The sequence below is a fragment of the Tamandua tetradactyla genome, chromosome 25, assembly GCF_023851605.1.
Source record: "Tamandua tetradactyla isolate mTamTet1 chromosome 25, mTamTet1.pri, whole genome shotgun sequence".
NCBI lineage: Eukaryota > Metazoa > Chordata > Mammalia > Pilosa > Myrmecophagidae > Tamandua > Tamandua tetradactyla.
The window spans coordinates 30,406,918-30,429,295 of record NC_135351.1 but is presented as its reverse complement, the minus strand read 5'-3'; the positions used below and the strand labels follow the sequence as shown (position 1 = coordinate 30,429,295).

General features: G+C 36.5%; 2 protein-coding genes across 7 annotated transcripts in view; one reads left to right on the top strand and one right to left on the bottom strand.

Moving 5' to 3' along the window:
• Positions 1–22,378, top strand: part of ZNF184 (zinc finger protein 184) — a 41,636-nt gene that overhangs the window by 11,390 nt on the left and 7,868 nt on the right. For all 6 annotated transcript variants that reach the window (XR_013168807.1, XR_013168806.1, XR_013168805.1 and 3 more), the window contains exons 4-5: positions 14,645–14,771; positions 15,126–15,221. Coding sequence is in view for 3 of the 6 variants with exons in the window: in XM_077143891.1 (XP_077000006.1) it covers positions 14,645–14,771; positions 15,126–15,221 (223 nt within the window). In the remaining 3 variants the exon portion in view is untranslated. The remainder of the gene's footprint in view (positions 1–14,644; positions 14,772–15,125; positions 15,222–22,378) is intronic.
• ZNF391 (zinc finger protein 391) overlaps positions 20,941–22,378 on the bottom strand; it is a 75,989-nt gene continuing 74,551 nt past the window's right edge. Inside the window, exon 5 of the transcript XR_013168808.1 lies at positions 20,941–22,087. The gene's annotated coding sequence lies outside the window, so the exon portion shown is untranslated. The remainder of the gene's footprint in view (positions 22,088–22,378) is intronic.

Genomic DNA, 22,378 nt, shown 5'->3' with positions numbered 1-22,378 from the left:
CATCTTTGTTCATGAGGGGTATTAGCTTGTAGTTTTTTTCTTATAAGTTATTCCTTGCATGTATTGTTGGATTTGATTTGCTAAACTTTTTTTTTTTTTTAAGAGAGAGGGAGGAAGGGAAGGAAAGACAGAGAGAAGGAAGGAAGGATGGAAGGAAGGAAGGGAGGAAGAAAGGGAAACATCTTTAAACATTTTCTTGTTTTATTATATTTTGTTTGTTTGTTTGTTTTTTTTTTACATGGGCTGGGGCCGGGAATCGAACCGGGGTCCTCCGGCATGGCAGGCAAGCACTCTTGCCCGCTGAGCCACCGCGGCCCGCCCTGATTTGCTAAACTTTTTAATTGCAGTTTTACATCTTTGTTCATGAGGGGTATTAGCTTGTAGTTTTTTTCTTATAAAACCTTCAGTATTACCTCCTCTCCAACATTCTGAAAGAGTTGAGTAGAATTGGTCTCTTCCTTAAGTGCTTGATAGCATTCACCAGTAAAGCCATCTGGGCTTGGGGTTTTTCCTTGTGGTAAGGTTATTAAGTACAAATGCAGTTCCTTTAATAGATATATGACATCTCAGGTTATTTCTTCTTGAATGGCCTCTAAGACTTTGTGTCTTTCAAATAAATGATCCATTTTCATCTAATTTGTCAGATTAATTGACCTAATGTTATTCATGACATTCCCATATTGTCCTTTTAATGTCTAGGATGTGTAGAGGTGCTCCCTCTTTCTTTCCTGATATTGGTCATTTTTATCTTCTCTCCTTTTTCCTGATTCGTCTGGCTAGGGGGTTATCATGGATTTGGGGTTCATTGTTTATTTGTTACTTTTTTCTGTTTCATTGATTTCTTTCCTTTTTTATTCCCTTTCTTCAGCTTAATTTGTATTTTATTTGTTCTTTTTCTAGTTTCTTAGAGTGGAAGCTAATATCATTGATTTGAGACCTTTCTTCTTTTCTATTAGAGGTATTTAGTGCTGTAAATTTCCCCCTAAATAACTGCTTTTGTGGCGAGTGTTCTATTTAGAGTGATGGTTAATTTCATGTATCTACTTGGCTAGCTTGTGATGTCCAGTTGTTTGAGCAAGCAAGTACTGGTTTAATTGTTATTGTGAGGGTATTCTGTGGATCTAAATCATGAGCTTTAAATGATTGCATCTATTACATCTAAAGTGAACAGAGGAGATTGCTTTCAGCAATGAGAGAAGTCTCATCCAATCAGTTTAAGATCTTAAAGGGAAAACTGATTATTTCTGCAATCAGGAAGAAGTCAGCCAGCTGACTTCTCCTGGGGAATTCATTGAAACCTTCATCAGAGTTCCCAGTTTTTTGCCTGCCTTACAGAATTCAGTCTTGCCTATCTCTACAGTGTCACAAGCCAAGTCCTATAATACATATCTTAATACTTATATACATACACGTGCACACGTGTGTGTGTATGTTTTCTGTGTCCTGTCAGTTCTGTTTCTCTGGAAAACCTTGACCAATACGTTTAGTTTCCAAATACTTGGTGATGTTCCACAGATCTTTCTGTTACTGATATCTAATTTAATTCTGTATAGTAGGAGAAGATATTTTGTATGACTTAAACCTTTTAAATTTATTGAGACTTGTTCTTTGCCACAGAATATGGTCTATCTAGGTAAATGATCAGTGAGCATTTGAAAAAAATCTGTATTTTGCTGTTGTTGGATAGAGTATTTATAGATGTTATATTAGCTTTCTATTCCTACAGCAATAAATTGTTGCCAACTTACTGACAAGACAATACAATTTACAAACCTACAGTTTTAGAAGTCAGAAGTCTAAAATGGGTTAGCGGGGCTGCATTCCTTCTGGAGGTTTTAAGGGAAAATCTGTCCCCTTGTCTTTTCCAGCTTTTAGAAACTGTCTATATTCCTTGGCTTGTGTCACCTTCTTCCATCTTCAAGGTCAGGAACACAGCATCATCAAATCTCTCTCACTTTCTCTGACTGACTTCCTTTTTCATTTTCACTTCTACTCTGGCCCTCTTGCTTCTCTTATAAGGATTCTTGTGAATATATAGGGCCCACCTGTGTAAACCAGGAAGCTCTCACCTATCTCAAGGTTCTTAACCAAATCGGCAAAGTCTCTTTTTTGTCATGTTATATAATATTGACAGATTTCAGTGATTTGGACTTGGGTATTTTGGGGGAGCCATTATTCTGTATATTGCAGGTGTCAAGTCAAATTGGTTGATAGTATTATTTAAATCTTTTATATATTGATTTATTTTCTTTCTTGTTTTATCAGTTACTGTGAGAGTGGTATTGAAATCTTATACTATAATTGTGGATTTATTTTTCCTTGCAGGTCTATCAGTTTTGCTTCGTATATAAACATTTAGGGTTGTTATGTCCTCTTAAATAGCTGACTACTTTCTCATTGAGAAATGACCTTTTTTATGCTTTGTAATATTGTTTTCTCTGAAATTTTCTTTGATTTTTTTGTTAGTATTAACTCTGTCTTTTTCCATCCTTTTAATTTATTTGCATCTTTATATTTAAAGTGAGTTCCTTATAGGCATATGTAGTTGGATTTTGTTTTTGTTTGTTTTTATCTGTCCAATCTAGCAATCTCTGCCTTTTAACTGAGATGTTTAGGTCATATACATTTAATGTGATTATTGGTATGTTAGATTTAAGCCTGTCATCTAGCTGTTTATTTTCTATTTGAACTTTGTTCCCTGTTTTCCCTATTCCTACCTTCTTTTGGTTTAGTAATTTTTTATGGTACTATTTTATTTCCTTTGTTGGCTTATTATCCACAACTCGTTGTTTTGTTAATTTAGTTGCAGCTTTAGGATTTTAGCATACAGATTTGATTTATCACTGTCTACTTTGAAGTGATATTATATCACTTAATGGACAATATAAGAGTCTTATGATAGTATACTTCCATTTCTACGCTCCCAGTTGTTATGCTTGTTTTATCATACATTTTACTTATACGTATGCTATAAATCCCACAATACATTGTTATAATTTTTGTTTAAGTAGTCAATTATATTTTAAAGAGATTTAAAGAACAAGAAGAAAATTATATGTTTTTGCCCATGTTGTTACCACTTCTGATGTTCTACATTCCTTTGTGTAGATTGGTGTTTCTCAGTTGGGAATGATTTGGCCCCCCAGGGGACATTTGGAAATATTAGGAAACATTTTTGATTTTCATGACTTGGGTGGGGGTGCAACCGACTTCTGGTGGGTAGAAACTAGGGGGTTGCCCACAATGTACAGGAAAGCCCCCCACAATTATTTTAAATGACTATCCAGACCAAAATATCAGTAGTGCCTGAGGTTGAGAAACCTTGGTGTAGATCCATATTTCTATCTGATGTCATTTTCCTTCTGCCTGAAGGGCTTCCTTTAACATTTCTTATAGTGCAGATTTGCTGTTGATGAATTCTTTCAGCTTTTGTACATGTTTTAAAAGTCTTTATTTGACCTTCATTTTTTAATGATGTGTATGTTGTGTATCAAATTCTAGTTGGATGTTTTTCTTCTTTCAGGACCTTAATAATATTGCTTCATTGTCTTTTTGCTTTCACTGTTTACAACCACAACAACAAAAATTTGCCATTTTAATCTTTGTGACCTTTTCCCTGGTTGTTTTTAACATTTTTTTTATTCATCACTGGGTTTGAGCAATTTGATTATGATATGCTTTGGGGTAGTTTTCTTTGTTTTTTTGGTTTGCAATTTGTTGAGCTTCTTGAATCTGTGGATTTATAATTTGTGTCAAGTTTGGAAAATAATTGGCTGTTTTTTTCTTCAAATAGTTTTCTGCTTTTCCTTTTTTTTCATTCTCAAATTACATATATAGTGGGCCACTTGAAGTTGTCCCGTAGCTCCCTGGTACTCTTTAATTCTTTTTTCCCTCTCTTTTTTTATTGGTTAATTTCTATTTCTATGTCTTTGAGTTTGTTTATCTTTTCTTTTGCTATGCTGAATGTGCTGTTAATATTATCCAGTGTATCTTATCACAATACTTTGTTATTTTCAGCTCTAGCAGTTTAATTTGGGTCTTAAATCTTCCATGTCTTTGCTTACCTTTTTGAAATATTGAATCATAATAACTATGAAACACACTCATAATAACATTTAATTCTCTTGTCTACTAATTCTAATATCTGTGTTAGTTTTGGATTAGGTTAGTTTTGGATTTTTATTCTCAAACCTTAAACAAACATACAAACATTCTTGACATATAAACATTCTATACATGATATATAATCAGTGGCTTACAATATTATTACATAGTTGTGTATTAATCATCAAGTTTTTTTTTGAACATTTGTATCACTCCAGAAAAAGAAATAAAAAAGAAAAAACTCATACATACCATACCCCTTACCCCTCCCTCTCATTGACCATTAGTATTTCAATCTACTCAATTTATTTTAGCCTTTGTCCCCCCATTATTTTTTTTATTATTTTTTATTTTTTTAGATACCAAAAAACACCTAACAAACACAAATGTTCCTATTTTGATCATTCCGTTCTACATATATAATCAGTAATTTACAGTATCATGACATAGTTGCATATTCATCATCATGATCATTTCTTGGAACATTTGCATCTATTCAAAAAAAAAGAAATAAAACGAAAACAGAAAAAATATTTATATATACCATACCCCTTACCCCTCCCTTTCATTGATCACTAGCATTTCAAACTAAATTTATTTTAACACTTGTTCCCCCTATTATTTATTTTTATTCCATATGTTCTACTTGTCTGTTGACAAGGTAGATAAAAGGAGCATCAGACACAAGGTTTTCACAATCACACAGTCACATTGTGAAAGCTATATCATTATACAATCATCTTCAAGAAACATGGCTACTGGAACACAGCCCTACTTTTTCAGGCAGTTACCTCTAGCCTCTCCATTACATCTTGACTAACAAGGTGATACCTACTTAATGCGTAAGAAAACCTCCAGGATAACCTCTCGACTCTGTTTGGAATCTCTCAGCCATTGACAGTTTGTCTCATTTCACTCTTCCCCCTTTTCGTCGAGAAGATTTTCTCAGTCTCTTGATACTGAGTCTCAGCTCATTCTAGGGTTTTCTCAATGCCTTGATGCTGAGTCTCAGCTCATTCTAGGATTTCTGTCCCACGTTGCCAGGAAGGTTCACATCCCTGGGAATCATGTCCTACATAGACACCCCCTATTCTTTTTTATCCATATTTTTTACTCATCTGTCTATACCATAGATAAAAGGAGCATCAGACACAAGGTTTTCCCAATCACATAGTCACATTGTAAAAGCTATATCATTATACAATTATCTTCAAGAAAGACAGCTACTAGAACACAGCTCTACAGTTTCAGGTACTTCCCTCTAGCCACTCCCATACACCATAAACTAAAAAGTGGTTATCTATATAATGCATAAGAATGACCTCCAAGATAACCTCTTGACTCTGTTTGAAGTCTCTCGGCCACTGACACTTCATTTTGTCTCATTTCTCTCTTCCCCTTTTTGGTCGAGAAGGTTTTCTCATTCCTTCAATGTTGAGCCCTGGCTCATCCGAGGAGTTCTATCCTAGGTTGCCAGGGAGGTTTATACCTCTGGGAATCACATCCCACTTAGAGGGATAGGGCAGTGAGCTCACTTGCCATGTCATCTTAGAGAGAGGCCACATTTGAGCAACAAAAGAGGTTCTCTGGGGGTGACTGTTAGACCTAATTTTAAGTAGGCTTAGCTTATCCTTTGCAGGGATAAGTTTTATAGGGGCAAACCCCAAGATTGAGGGCTCAGCCTGTTGATTTGTTTGTCCCACTGCTTGTGAATTCTGCAGATGGGGAAGTTGAATATTTCCCACTTTCTCCTGATTCCCCCAAGGGGACTTTGCAAATACTTCTTTATTCACTGTCCAAATCACTCTGGGATTTATCGGGGCATCACACTAAACTGTACAAACCTGCAAAATGTCATGCCCTATTCAAGATTCCATGTATTTACAGTATTCAATTAAACTGATCATGTAAGTTAAATTAGTAAATGCACTAGTAAAAATATAAATTTTGCACCAAGTAAATATTTCTCCCTTTAGTCTCACACAGTAGTTGAAGTTTTAAAATATGGATATATTATCCTTTACCCAGTCTTCTAATATACCTTAGTCTTATCCAGATCACCTTCATTCATATCTCTACTGAATATCTGATCACTTTTTCAGCTCTTTAAACAGTTCCTGTATGGGGTACTGCTTACTTTCATAGCTTCAGAGCTCTAACTCTGAGTCTCAGGTGTCACATAAATACCTGAAGTTTCTGCGAAAGACCATGTTATTTACAACCATCTCAGTATCTGAGAATTTAGAATAAAAGTTACAGCCCCTGAATATATATGACTGCTGTAAGGGTTTACAATCTAGTACCCTTTACAATATGCCCCACCCTGATATCCCATGCTTTCAACTTTAGTTCACCGAATTTTTATGTTATAGTTAGTCCATATGATTGAGGCATTATAATAGTTGTCTTTTTGTTCCTGACATTTTAAAATACAGCTTTTAAGGTTCATTCATCTAGTTGCATGCCTCACGACTTCATTCCTTCTTATGGCTGCTCAGTAGTCCATTGTATGTATACACCATAGTTCCCCCTTCCATTCCTCAGTTGTTGTACCCTTAGGCCACCTCCATTCATTGTGGATCACATACACTGCTACCAGAGACACCAGGGTGCAAATGTCCATTTGTGTCCCCACACTCAGCTCCTCCAGGTATGTACTGAGCGATGGGGTTTCAGGATCACATGGCCAACCCACCCCTAGCCTCCTGTGGAACCATCACATTTCCCTCCAAGGGGCTGCACCTCTCATTTTCCTACTGATAGTGAATAGGTACATCTTTTCCACATTTTCTCTAGCACTTGCTTCGCTCTGTTCATTTTTAAAATAGTTTTATCCACATATCATATAATCCAGCCTAAGTGTATAGACATGCTTTTGCCACCATACTCTATCTGAAGACATTTCCTTTTTTTTTTTTTTCCACAAAGAACCCATACCCTTTTCCCAGTCCCCTGCCTGTTGACATTTTGTTTTGGCACAATGCCTTTGTTACATCCATTGGATGCATATTACAATGTTACTGTTGACTATAGACCCAAACTTGGATTGTATTTTTTCCTATATACCATCTATTTTCAACACCATGCAATACTGACATTCCTTTGTTCTTCCTCATGCAAAAACATTTTTTAATTTGTACATTTAATCACCATCATTGTACACTCTAGGCATTCCTAAATTATACCATCTCAGTCTTTTATTGCCTGTCTTTCCTTCTGGTTTCATTATGTGCCCCAAACCCTCCTCCATCATTGTCACATTCAGCTTCATTCAGTATACTTACATTATTGTGCTACAGTCAAGTAGTATCGTGCCATCCATTTCTGAATTTTTACAGTCAGTCCTGTTATACAATTTGTATCCCTTCAGCACCAGTTTCCCAATCTCTACCCTATTTCTGTCTACCTGATACCTTGTGTTCTTAACTGAATTCTTCAAGTTCACTCATTAATGTTAGTTCATATCAATGAAACCATACAATATTTGTTTCTTTCTTTCTGACTAATTTCACTTAGCTTAATGTCTTCAAGATACATCCATGTTGTTACATGCTTCATGATTTTATACTGTCTTACACTTGCGTAACATTCCATCTGTATGGATATACCACAACTTGTTTAGCCACTCTTCTGTTGATGGATGTTTGGGCTGTTTCCGTCTCTTGGCAATTGTAAATAATGCTGCTATAAACATGGGTGTGCAAATGTCTGTTTGTGTCCTTGCCCTCATGTCCTCTGAATAGATACCCTCAATAGGATTGCTGGATCATATGGCAATTCTATACTTAGCTTCCTGAGCAACTGCCAAACTGCTTTCCACAGCAGTTGTACCATTTTACATTCTCACCAACAGTGGATAATTGTGCCACTTTCTGCACATCCTCTCCAGCACTTATTACTTTCTGATTTTTTGATAATGGCCATTCTGGTGGGGGGTGAGATGATATCTTATTGTGGTTTTGATTTGCATTTCCCTAATAGCCAGGGAAGTTGAACATCTTTTCATGTGCTTTTTAGCCACTTGTATTTTCTCTTCTGTGAAGTGTCTGTTCATGTCTTTTGCTCCTTTTTAAATTGGTTTACTTGTCTTTTTGTTGTTGAGCTGAAGAATCTCTTTATTTATTCTGGATACTAAACCCTTATCTGATGTGTGGTTTCCAAATATTGCCTCCCAAGCATTGACTGCCTTTTTACTTTCTGACAAAGTTCCTTGATGCACAAAAGTGTTTAATTTTGAGGAGTTTCCATTTATCTATTTCTTTCTTCAATGCTCATGCTTTGGATGTAAGATCTAGGAAACTGCCTCCTATTCCAAGTTTTATAAGCTATTTCCCTACAATTTCTTCTAAAAGTTTTATGGTCTTAGCTCTAATGTTTAGGTTTTTGATCCATTTTGAGTTAATTTTTATATAAGGTGTGAGATATGGATCCTCTTTCATTCTTTTATATATGAATATTCAGTTCTCCAAGCATTATTTATTGAAGTGGCTGCTCTGTCCCAGGTGAATTGGCTTGACTGCCTTATCAAAGATCAGTTGTCCATAGATGAGAGGGTCTATATCTGAACACTCTATTTGATTTCATTGTTCAGTTTATCAGTCTTTATGCCAGTACCATCTGTTTTGATCACTGTAGCTTTGTAATATGCCTTAAAGTCAAGTCGTATGAGACCTCCCACTTCATTTTTCATTCTCAAGATATTTTTAGCTATATGGGGCACCTGCCCTTCCAAATGAATTTGTTTATTAGTTTTTCTATTTCTGAAAAGTAAGTTTTTGGGATTTTAATTGGTAGTGCAGTGAATTTATAAATCAATTAAGGTAGAATTGACATCTTAACTATATTTATTCTTCCAATCCGTGAATATGATATGCCCTTCCATTTATTAGGTCTATTATGATTTCTTTCAGTAATTTCTTGTAGTTTTCTTTGTATAGGTCTTTTGTATACTTAGTTAAATTTATTCCTAAATATTTTATTCTTTTGGTTGCAGTTGTAAATGGAATTTTTTTCTTGATTACCTCCTAAGATCGTTCACTTACTGTATAGAAACACTACTGATTTATGAGTGTTGGTCTTGTATCTTGTCACTTTGCTGTATTCATTTATTAGCTCTAGTAGCTTTGCTGTGGATTTTTCAGTGTTTTTGACATATAGTATCATATCATCTGCGAACAGTGGGAGTTTTATTTCTTTCTTTCCAATTTGGATGCCTTTTATATCTTTTTCTTGTCTAATTGCTCTAGCTAGAACTTCCAGCACAATGTTGAATAACAGTGGTGACAGTGGACATCCTTGTTCTGTTCCTGATCTTGGAGGGAAAGCTTTCAGTCTCTCCCCATTGAGAATGATGTTAGCTGTGGGTTTTTCATATATTCTCTTTATCATGTTGAGGAAGTTCCCTTCTATTCCTATCTTTGAAGTGTTTTCATCAACAAAGGATGTTAAATTTTATCAAATGCCTTTTTTTGTGTCAGTTGAGATGATCATGTGTTTTTTCTGCTTTAATTTGTTGGTACATTGTATTATATTAATTGATTTTCTTATATTGAACCATCCTTACATACCTGGAATAGATCCCACTTGGTCATGGTATATAATTCTTTAAATATGCTGCTCGATTTGATTTGCAAGAATTTTGTTGAGAATTTTTGCATCTATATCTGTATTCATTAGAGAAACTTGTCTGGTTTCTTTTCTCGTAGTATCTTTTGCTTTGGTGTGAGGGTGATGTTGGCTTCATAGAATGGTTAAGGTAACTTTCCATCTTCAATTTTTTTGAAGAGTTTGAGCAGGTAGGTACTAATTCTTTCTTGAATGCATGGTAGAATTCGCATGTGAAGCCTTCTGGTCCTGGACTTTTCTTTTTTGGAGGCTCCTTATGATTGATTCAGTCTCCTTACTTGTGATTGGTTTGTTGAAGTCATCTATTTCTTCTTGAGTCAGTATTGGTTGTTTGTCTTTCTAGGAAGTTGTCCGTTTCATCTACAGTGTCTGATTTGTTAGCATATAGTTGCTCATAGTATCCTCTCATTACCTCCTTTATTTCTTCAGGGTCAGTAGTTACGTTTCTTCTTCCATTTCTGATTTTATTTATTTGCATCCTCTCTTTTTCTTTCTGTCAACCTTGCTAAGAGTCCATCAATTTTATTGATTTTCTCAAAGAATCAACTTCTGGTTTTGCTGATTTTTCTTCATTGTTATCATGTTTTCATTTTCATTTATTTCTGCTCTAATCTTTGTTATTTCTTTCATCTTTGCTTACTTTGGGGTTAGCTTGCTGTTCTTTCTCTAGTTCTTCGAAGTGAAATTAATTCCTCAATTTTTGCCCTTCTTTTTTTTTTTTGATAGGCATTTAAGGCAATAAATTTCCCTCCTTAGTACTGCCTTTGCTGCATTCCATAAATTTTGATATTTTGTGTTTTCACTTTCATTTTCCTTGAGATATTTACTGATTTCTCTTGTAATTTTTTCCTTGACCCACTAGTTGTTTAGCCTCCATATATTGTGCGTTTTCTGGGCTTCTCCTGTTATTGTTTTCCAACTTCATTCCTTTATGATCCGAGAAATTGTTTTGTATGATTTGTTTTTTTTTTTTTTAAATTTATTGAGACTTGCTTTGTGACTCAGCATATGGTCTGTCTCTGAGAATGATCCATGAGCACTTGAGAGAAACATGTATCTTGCTGCTGTGGGGTGTAATGTTCTGTAAATGTCTGTTAAGTCTAGTTCATTTATTGTATTATTTAAATTCTCTGTTTCTTTATTGATTCTCTGTCTAGACATTGATCCATTGATGAGATTGGGGAATTGAAGTCTCCAACTATTATGGTAGAGGTGTCTATCTCTGTCTTCAGTGTTTCCAGTATTTGCCTCATGTATTTTGGAGTACTCTGGCTTGGTGCATATTTATGATTGTTTCTTGTTGAATTTTTCCTTTTTTTTTCCATGGATAGGCACCCGGAAACGAACCCAGGTCTCCAGCATGGCAGGAGAGAACTCTGCCACTGTCTGGATTAGTTTTTGATTGATTTTTCTCCTTATTGTAGTTTATTTTTCTGCTTTTCTGCATGCCTAATGATCTTTGATTGGATGATACATGCTGCGAATTTTACCTTGTTGGGTTCTGTATATTAAGTTATTTGAAAACAGTGTGCTCCTTTCAGATCTTACTTTTAAGTTTTGCTAGATGGGTCTATAACAGTATTTAGTCTGTTAGTTAGATTGAGTAAACTAGATGTGGTTCTCTTCGCAGGCTAGACTAGCCTTATTCCTGAAGTATGCTGAAACTGTGCATGGGAGCTGATTATGCTGTATATCTTGACTCACTCTGTTCAGTAACTTAATATTGCCTGCAGAGATTATATTTCCACCATGGAAAATCTGCAAACGTTACACATCAGGGTTATTTTATTTTCAGAGATCCATTTACCAGCACACCATTAGGCAAAACCTTTCTGTATTTTCTCCTGAATGTCCTAATTATTCAACGATGTCTCTGCAGTCTAGATGGTTGGAACCTGCACATTCTCAGCCCTATGTAAGCTTTGGAACCTTTGTCTGATTTATACTTTCCTAGTAGTTGGTCTTTTTTGGCCTTGTAAAATTTCACCTGGTGCATGTGCAGATCTGTGTTTGTCTGAAGTTTTTAGGGTACCGCAGTGAAACTTTTTGGAGCTCCTCCTTTGTGCAGCTCCCTCCTCTCCAGTATCTACCCTGAAAATTCCCTGCCTCAGTAGTTCTGAGCTGACACCTTTATCTCCTCAGCTCAGTAAGACCACTATGCTTTGCTAGAACTCTATCATCCTGCTCTGCAGTTTGGAGAATGAGGGAGAAAGCTGAAATGATTGTGGAAATTACCTCTTTGTTTCACTTCTCTCAGAGATCACAATTCTTTGTCTTGCCTGCTGTCCAAAATACGAAAACACTTGTTTCAGATATATTGTTCAGTTTTGTAGTTGTTTACAGTGGGAGAGCAGGTTCTAGTTGCTCTGTCATGGCTGGAAGCAGAAGTCCAACTAATATTTAGTATATTTATCTCTTTTAAAACAAAATGAGGGCAGGCCGTGGTGGCTCAGCAGGCAGAGTTCTTGCCTGTCATGCCAGAGAGCTGGGTTTGATTCCTAGTGCCTGCCCAAGCAAAATAAACAAAAAAATCCAAAATGAATGCACACTCACTCAAAGTTCCAAATGTATCCTATAAGGAAGTTCCCTCATGTCGCCTCCAAGTTTCACTGCCCCATCCTCCTGTTAATATTTGGTTGTATATTCTTTCAGGTTTTTTTCCTAAGCATTTGCATATAAACTTTCTTATTCATAAAAATAAAAATGGGATCATACCATGTATATTGTTCTTTTCATTTGTTAATATATTGTATATGTATTTTCTAACCAGTACATATTATATGCATACTTCATTTAAAGAATGGCTAATAAAGTGCTTTAGTGTAGATGTACCATAAATTCTTTGGCTTCTAGCCTATTGATGGGCATTTAAGTTTGCTTTTTTCCCCCTGTCCACACAGAGAATGTTGCAGGGATACTTGTATATAGTCTTTGCATCATGAGGTGTTTCTGAAGAATGAATTCCTAGAACCAGTAAGACTGGATTGAATGGCATATGGATGAAAAATTTTGATAGATCCTGTCAGATTGTCCCCCAAATAGATTACGTTAGGGTTCTGTTCCCATCGTAGTCCATATGAGCACTTCAGTAGTGTTAGCCAGTCTGATAGCTCATTGTTTTACTAACTTTTTATTTTAGTGAAGTTCTTTACTTGGTTTATTAATCTTTTCTTGGGTGTATTACCTGCTTGAGTTGTTAATCACTCATGGTCTTTTTTGTGGGTCATTCATCGATTTTTCCTAATTATTTGTAGAAGCTCAGTATGTTGTGGGTTTTTTTTTAACCTTGTTTGTGATGTCTTCTAGATGTTTTACATTTTTATGTGTTTAACTGTCAATCGCTCTGTCTTCTAATTTTTGCCAGCCACATTTCAAGCTTATATAACTATTTTCCCGTCTTTTATTATGCTATTTAGTCATACTTTTTCTTTAAAATTTAATCTTTAATCCAGCAGGAATTTCTGTGTATGTTGTGAAGTAAGATTCTCACATTAATTTTTCTTCACAAATAGACAGTCATTTATTATGGCACCATTTATTTACTCATCCAGCTTATCATAACTCATTTGAAAGTTTCTTGATCCTATTCAGTTCTTATAAGCATGGGTCTGTTTTTGTACTCTGTTTTGTTTCATTGAGTTTCATTCCATACTAGGCCTGTATTAATTATTCTATCTTTTAGTATATTTTAAAATATTTTTCACCCCAGTTCTTTCAAATACATTTTTGGCTATTCTCTTGCACATTGCAGGTAGTAAAAATGTTATTAATGATAGTAGGCAAATTATTATTACTTGGTGTATCTTGGAACACAGAGAGGATGATGGTGATGATGATGATGAAGAACAATAAAAATGATCAACATTGAGCGCTTATTATATGCCAGACCTTAAATTAAGCATTTCCTATTGAACATTTCTTATTTAATTTTTTAATTTTTTTATTTTTTATTAATTAACGGAAAAAAAGAAAAAAAAGAAATTAACCCAACATTTAGAAATCATACCATTCTACATATGCAATCAGTAATTCTTAATCTTATTTAATTTTTACAATAACTGTAAGTTCTAGTTTGCTAGCTGCCAGAATGCAATATACCAGAAATGAAATGGCTTTTAAAAAGGGAAATTTTTAAGTTGCTGATTTACAGTTCTAAGGCTGAGAAAATGTCCCAATTAAAACAAGTCTATAGAAATGTCCAATCAAAGGCATCCAGGGAAAGATACCTTGGTTCAAGAAGGCCGATGAAGTCCAGGGTTTCTCTCTCCTCAACTGAGAAGGCACATGGTGAACACAGTCAGGGCTTCTCTCTCAGCCAGAAGGGCACATGGCGAACACAGTGTCATCTGCTAGCTTTCTCTCCTGGCTTCCTGTTTCATGAAACTCCCCGGGAGGCATTTTCCTTCTTTATCTCCAAAGGCCGCTGGCTGGTAGACTCTCTGCTTCTCATGGCTAGGTCATTCCCTGCTCTCTCAGAATCTCTCTTTGCTTCAAAATGTTTCTTCTTTTTATAAGATTCCAATAAACTAATCAGGATCCACCCCCATCCAATCCATTTTATCAGCCACTCTTGATCATTCAAGATCACATCATCTCCAGGGAGATGATCTAAGTACAGTTTCAAACGTACAGTACTGAATAGGGATTAGAAGAAACGGTTGCCTTTACAAAATGGGATTAGAATTAAAACATGGCTTTTCTAGGGTACATGCATCCTTTCAAACCACACTGGTTTTCCTACACACAAACTAGTAGGAATTAGGTACTGTCTTTATATTCATTTTACAAAGGAAGAAGTTTTTATCAAAATCATTTAGTTTATAGTCCCTGTCTATACTTCTTTCAATATTGCTAGCTTTACCTCTTTTCCGGGCAAATGCTTTATGTCTAAGCAGAAGTATGTTTGGTATTTCAGGAATCGGTGACCTTCAAGGATGTGATTGTGGACTTTACCCAGGAAGAATGGAAACAGCTGGATCCTGTGCAGAGAGATCTGTTCAGGGATGTGACACTAGAAAATTATACACACTTGGTTTCTATAGGTAGGGATGACTTCTCTGAGTTTATATCTGGGGGAGGGGGAAGGAGGAAAGGTTCTTTCTTGTGTTTGTTAGTTTTGATGTTAGGTTTCAAAACTGGAGATTGCTAAGTTTTGAAAAGTTTTGAAAGGGTTTCTATTCTTTGGCAAGTAAGAGCAGCAAACTAATAATATTTTGAACCCAAATCAATTCCCCATCATGTCTGGGAATTTATAACACTAAAGTTTGATATGCTGTTCACTCCCATTGGGTTTATCCTGCATACCCTCTTCTCTTAAGAAAAAGCCAGGAGATTGAATTCTGATATGGCACTTTTCCCTTACTGCAGACAGACTCCCTTTTTCCTCCCCATGGCAGGACTCCAAGTTTCCAAGCCTGATGTGATTTCCCAGTTAGAGCAAGGGACAGAACCATGGATCATGGAACCAGGCATCCCAGTAAGCACCTTTAGAGGTAAGTAATGGAAACCAGGTAGATGAGTATCATTAACTCTCATTGTCAGTCCAATAAGAGGACTTTATTTCTGCATTGTAGACATAGATGTGCTTGCTGCTTTTTAAACTGTCCCCATGGAGAAGTGGGAAGCCATCTATTCTGTACTGTCTTATGCTTTGTCATATCACCAATTTTCTCGATGTATATTCTATTTTTATACTACCTTTCAGAGAAGGTGTCCTTACCGCATTTTTCTAAACCAGCCTATCAATCTCTAGTATTTCAGTCACCTTCTCTTTACCCCATTGGTGAGGGAGAGATTCCCACTTACAGTTATAGGAATGGCCAAAAACACAGTACCTGACACTGGGGAGATGAGGTCGACAGCAGCTTATTAGTCACATAATACCCTCAGTCCAAGGGAATAGGATGCTGCACAGGGTCACATAGGTATTATACTTGGGAGCAACCAGGAGCTTTGGGTGGCAGGCTTAGTGGCATTAAGAGGGTGGGGTGCTCCCTGGTTCCTGTAAGAGGAAGTGGTTAGCCAGCTTGTTTGAATACAGTTCTGTAGGCTGGCTGGGAATTGAAGCCTGCTACTCACAGTTAAGCAAGAGCTGTGCCTGGTTCCCATGATAAGGAGGGGATCTTACATAGGAGCAGAGTAGGGAAAGGAACTTAATTTGACTATCCAGCCTCTTCCTTATGCCACACCTGCACTCTGGATTCCATCTTTTCCCATCTCCTTTGGAAACTTGATCTCATAATTAACACTTTACTTTTCAGCCCTTTCAGTTTTCTCTTTTGGATCTGCATGCTCCATCCCTAGTGCCATCAAACAGAAATAGGTAACCTATGTTTCCAAATATCTTCACTTGACACTATTAATCTTTCTGGCCACCATCCATCCATTCTCTCTTCTTTCATTCCCATCCAAACTCAGCAACAATGAGTTCCATGCCTACAACTTTTCTTTTTTATTTTTTTAAGCAGTTTTATTGATATTCACATACTGTATAGTCCATCCAGAGTACACAATCAGTGGTTCACAGTATCATCAAATAGTTGTGTATTCATCACCATTATCAATTTTAGAACATTTTCCTTACTTAAAAAAAAAACAAATCATCTCTATTCCTTTCCCACCACCTTAACCTTGGTGTCATACAGTTGTTACTGTTGATGAAAAAAGTTAAAATATTAGTTAACTGTGGTCCACAGTTTGCAGTAGGTGTATTTTCCCCCTAAACCACACTGTTATTAACTCCTTGTAATAGTTCTAGCTCATGAAAGAACATATTTATATTTGTACTGTTAATTACAGTCATTGCCCACCGTAAGGTTCACAGTGTTATACAGTCCCATGTTTTATCCTCTAGTTTTCCTTCTAGTGACATACATGACTCTAAACTTCCCCTTTCAACTGCAATCACACACACACATAATTCAGTGCTCTTAATTACATTCGCCATAATATGCTACCATCACCTCTATCCATTTCCAAACATTTAAATTCAACCTCACTAAAAATTCTGCTCAATTTAAGCATCATCTCTCCATTCTCTACCCTCATTCTATCTCTTTATAACCTATATTCTACATTGTTATTCTAGGAGTTTCTTAATATAATTAGATCATATTAGGAGATCTAATGATAATATTTGCCCTTTTTTATGTCTTATTTTATTCAACATCATATCCTCAAGGTTCACCCATGTTGTCACATGCATCAGGACTTCATCCCTTCCCACAGTTGAATAATATTCCATCACATGTGTATGCTACATTTTGTTTATCCATTCATTAGTGATGGACCCTTCCGTTGCTTCCATCGCTTCCGTCTTTTGGCAATTGTGAGTAATGCCGCTATGAACATCAATGTGCAAATGTCTGTTCATGTCTCTGCTTTCAGTTCTTCCACAGTGGTTGTACCATTTTACATTCCCAGCAACAGTGAATAAGTGCTCCTCTTTCTCTACATCCTCTCCAGTGTATACAGTTTTCTGTTTGTGTAGTAGTAGCTATTCTAGTAGGTGTGGAATATCTTATTATGGTTTTGATTTGCCTTTTAACCATTGTATGTCCTCTTTGGCAATATGTCTATTCAAATCTTTTGCTCATTTTTTAATTGGGTTATTTGTCTTTTTATTGTTGATTTGTAGGATTTCTTTATGTAGTCTAGGAATTAAACCCTTATCGGGTGTGGTTTCCAAATATTTTCTCCCATTGAGTAGGCTGCCTTTTCACCTTTTTGACAGAATCCTTTATGCACAGAAATATTCAGTTTTGAGGTGGTCCCATTTATCTATTTTTTTCTTTTGTTGCTTGTACTTAGGGTGTCAACTCTAAGAAACCTTCACCTACCACAAGATCTATCTAGGAATAAATAACCAAGGATACAGAGGGCCTGTTTGCAGAAAACTATAAAACATTACTAAAAGAAATCAAAGAAGACCTAAATAAAGAGAGCCGTTGTTTCTTTATCGCCAGTTCATTTCTTAATCTCAGTGTGTAGTTTTTGATCCTGTCACCTCATCATATTATCCTTGAAAGTTGTTTTGGTTTGGTAAAGCTGCCAGAATGCAATATGCCAGAAATGGGTTGGCTTTTACAGTGGTTTTCAGATTTACAGTTCTTACAGTTCTAAAGCCATGAAAATGTCCAAATTAAGCCAAATCAGGAGGACAGTACTGTCTCTGAAGAAAGGCTGCCAGCATCTGCAACATCTGTGTCACGTGGGAAGGCACATGGCCAGCATCTGCTGGTCCTTCTTTCTTGGGTTTCATTACTTTGAGCTTTTGGCTTGAGTAGCTTCCTTTCTTAGCTTCTGTGGGTATGTCCTGTCTCTAAGCTTCTCTGGGGCTTCTCTGAGCACTCTAGGATTTTTTTTTGTATGTTCTTTATCTTCTTACAAAGAACTTCAGTAAGGGATTAAGACATACCTTGAATGGGGTAGGTCATATCTCCGTTGAAATAATGTAATCAAGAGGTCCCACCTACATTAGGTGCACACTCTCAGGAGTAGATTAAAAAACACGGCCTTTTCTGGAATATAACAGCTTCAATCCACCACAGAAGTTAGGAATAACGTTCTTCTGAACCCATCATTCCAGAACACTGCAGAGAGACCTCTTCTAGAATGGGACCCTGGGGAATTGTACAAATGTAGTTGCGGAAAGAGTATCTCCCCTCCCTCCCATTAACTCTGGAGTTGTAGATAAGGGTTACATTTCCAGAGTTAATGGGAGGATGGGGAGATTCTTATTTTGGAGGGGAGGGATGGGGGCAGAAAGTGTGCCATGGTTGAATTTGGGAAATATTGGGATTAGCTAGAATTTAAACAGGTTTCTCATTGGAGAAACACTTAAAGGTTTTTAATAGGCAGTTGGGCATTATGAACTTCCAAGAGGGTTGCACAGAATGTAACATCTCTCTCACTACAGATTCTTTATTTGGTACCACATCTTTAAAATTTTTCTCCTAGAAGATAGTTTCAACTTAAAAAATTCTATATATTTTTTGTAAATAAAAGCTTTATTGGGCTGGCCATGATGGTTCAGCAGGCAGAGTTCTGGCCTGCCATGCCAGAGACCCAGGTTTGTTTCCTGGTGCCTGCCCATGCAAAAAAAAAAAAAACAAACAAACCTTTATTAACTGGTGCTTACTGTTTCTTAATTTTTGGAAAAATTCTGTTGCCAAGTTTTATTATAAATTAAAAACTACATTTTTTAAACTCCCAACTTGACAACAGAGAAAACAATTTTCAAACATTGAAATGTGTATGGAGGAACCCCAGCCTTTTCAAAAATGCCTTAGCTATACCAAGAAAAGAGAATTGTTTAGGTAAAAATAATTTTTAAAAAACTATGTTCCAGAGTGGGCCATGGTGGCTCAGCAGGCGGAGTTCTCATCTACCATGCTGGAGACCCAGGTTCGATTCCTGGTGCCTGCCCATGTTAAAAAAAAAAAAAAAAAAAGCCATGTTCCATTGATAATTTAGATAGTTCCAGTTTTTTTGGTCAGTGGGCAAAAAGGAAGTACTTACAGTATTTAGCTCCATTCTTTTGTTTATATTTTATTACTGAAATTTGATAGTCTTGTATGACTAAACCAAATGATTTATTTATGATGGTCATTTTTGTCAGCTAGCTCTCAGTCTCACCCTCTTCAGCATTAGGAGTGGGCTTACTCTTAGCTGGTAGGGTAGCTTCTTTTGTCTCTGTAAAAATATTTTTCAGATTTCTAGCCATCTCTTTGGGTAGTTGGAGGGTGAAGCTGTACCTACTTTGAAGTGGCCTTTTGCTGTAGGTCTTCTCTCTGTCATTTTCCTTATCTAGACTCCCATGATATCTGGGCTCCTTCCGAGTCATGATTTTTAATCTTGATATGTATTCTGTCTGATTGGTCCACCTTGTTCTCATTTTGCTTGGTAGTCATCATCCTTGAGTACTTGACGCACAGGAGTGTCAGAATACTCTAGTCAATGCCAAAGACTTTCCATCTAGTAAGGTAGAAGTTACTTTCTACAATAGGGATGGTGCTGTTCATTCTGGCCTTTTGGCACTTTCTCCAGTCCTTCAGTTTTTGCCCCCCTACTGATATTCTGGTAATTTTGCTGATAAGATTGACAGCCTGGTTCTGTTACATGTTTATTGTTTTCAAATAGAGCTCCAACCAGAGCTGAAGATCAGCTATACTTCTGTACCCTTGTATCCTTTTTTTATTTTTTTAATATTTTTGTTGTCAAACCTTAACAAACAAACATACAAACATTCCATATATGGTGTACAGTCAGTGGCACACAATATCATCACACAGTTGTGTATTCATCACCATGATCATTTTTTTTGAACATTTGCATCACTTCAGAGAAAGAAAGGAGAAAACTCACATACCATACCCTTCCCTCGTTTTGACCACTAGTATTTCAGTCTACTCAATTTATTTCAACCTTTGTTCCCCCTATTATTTATTTTTTTGTCCACATTTTTTACTCAGCTGTCCATACCATAGATAAAAGGAACGTGAGGCACAAGTTTTCACAATCACACAGTCACATTGTAAAAACTATATCATTTTACAGTTGTCTTCAAGAAACATAGCTACTGGAACACAGCCCTACAGTTTCAGGTACTTCCCTCTAGCCACTCCAATACACCATAAACTAAAAAGGGGATATCCATATAATGCATAAGAATAATCTCCAGGATAACCTCTTGACTCTGTTTGAAATATCTCAGCCACTGACACTTTATTTTGTCACATTTCTCTCTTCTCCCTTTTGGTCAAGAAGGTTTTATTAATCCCTTGATGCTGAGTCCCAGCTTGTCCCAGGATTTCTTTCCCACGTTGCCAGGGAAGTTTACACATCTAGGAGTCACGTCCCACGTAGAGAGGGAGGTCAGTGAGTTCTCTTGCCATGTTGGCTTAGAGAGAGAGAGGCCACATGTGAGCAACGAAAGAGGTTCTCTGGGGGGTGACTCAAAGAATTAGGCTTAAAATAAGGCCGAATTTTAAGTAGGCTTAGCCTGTCCTTTGCAAGGATAAGTTTCATAGGGGCGAACCCCAACATTGAGGGCTTGGCCTATTGATTTGGTTGTCCCCATTGTTTGTGAGAATATCACAAATTCTCTGATTTAGAATTCTGTAAATGGGGATGTTGAATATTTCCCCCTTTATCCCCCTTCCCCCGAGGGGGTTTTGCAAATACTTTTTAAAAAAATTTTATTGGTACAACAGCTTACAAACACATTCATTCTTAACATACAAACATTCCATACATGGTATACAATCAGTGGCTCACAAAATCATCACATAGTTGTATATTCATCATCATGATCATTTTTTAGAACATTACAAATCCTTCTTATTCACTGTCCAGTTCACTGTGGCATTTATCGGGGCATCACACTAACCTGGACAAACCAACAAAATGTCATGCCCTATTCAAGATTCCATGTATTTATGGTGTTCAAATAAACTGACCATACAAGTTAAATTAAGAAATGCACTAGTCAAAATATAAATTTTGCACCAAATAAACATTCTCTCTTTAGTCTCACTCAAGTTGAAGTGTTAAAATATGGATGACCATCAATTTTCAACACCCCACAATACTGACATTCCTTTATTCTTCCTCAGGCAAAAACATTTCTTAATTCATACATTTAATCACCATCATTGTACACTCGAGGCATTCCTAAATTATACCATCTCAGTCTTTATTGTCTCTCTTTCCTTCTGGTTTCGTATGTGCCCCCAGTCCTTCTCCCTCTATCATCCTTACATTCAGCTGCATTCAGTGTACTTACGTTATTGTGCTACAGTTAGGTAGTATTGTGCTATTCATTTTTGAAATTTAACCATCAGTCCTGTTGCGTAATCTATATCCCTTCAGCACCAGTTAGCCAATCTGTGCTGTATTTCTATTTCCTGATAACCTGTGTTCAAATTCTCCAAGTACACTCATTAATGGTATCTATTCAGTGGACATGAGGGCAAGGACACAAACAGACATTTGCACACCCATGTTTATAGCAGGATTATTTACAGTTGCCAAGAAATGGAAACAGCCCAAATGTCCATCAATGGGTGAGTGGCTAAACAAACTGTGCTGTATACATATGACGGAATATTACATAGTTGTAAGACAAGTAAAATCATGAAGCATGTAACAGCATGGTTGGATCTTGAAGATATTATGCTGAGTGAAATTAGCCAGAAACAAAAGGATAGATATTGTATGGTCTCACTGATATGAATTAACCTTTTTATCTTTTAACAACATCAGATTCCATGGTATATCCATCTCCTTACTGCAAAGTACGAACAGGTGCTGTTTTTTGACAATCTGCTGTGCAAATATATCTTCTTTGGTGTCATTCCTGTGGACAAAAACATATTCATTTCTTATGTTGATCCCTTTGGTCATCTTACATCTGTACTTCATTGACCTTCTTGTCTCCACTGGAGAAGTACTCCTGCTATGAGGTTGACTATGCTTTTGCGTCATTATCCATAGTGCCAGGTAAAGAGGATGGTAGGCGACTGTGGCTCTCTGCCTCATTGCTTATTTTTGCAGTGAGAGTTAACCAGCTAGTATCATGGGAGAAACTCAGGTTCACTGGGGTCTCCTATTATCAGTGGAACCAAAGAAGTGCTGTTTTAAATACAGC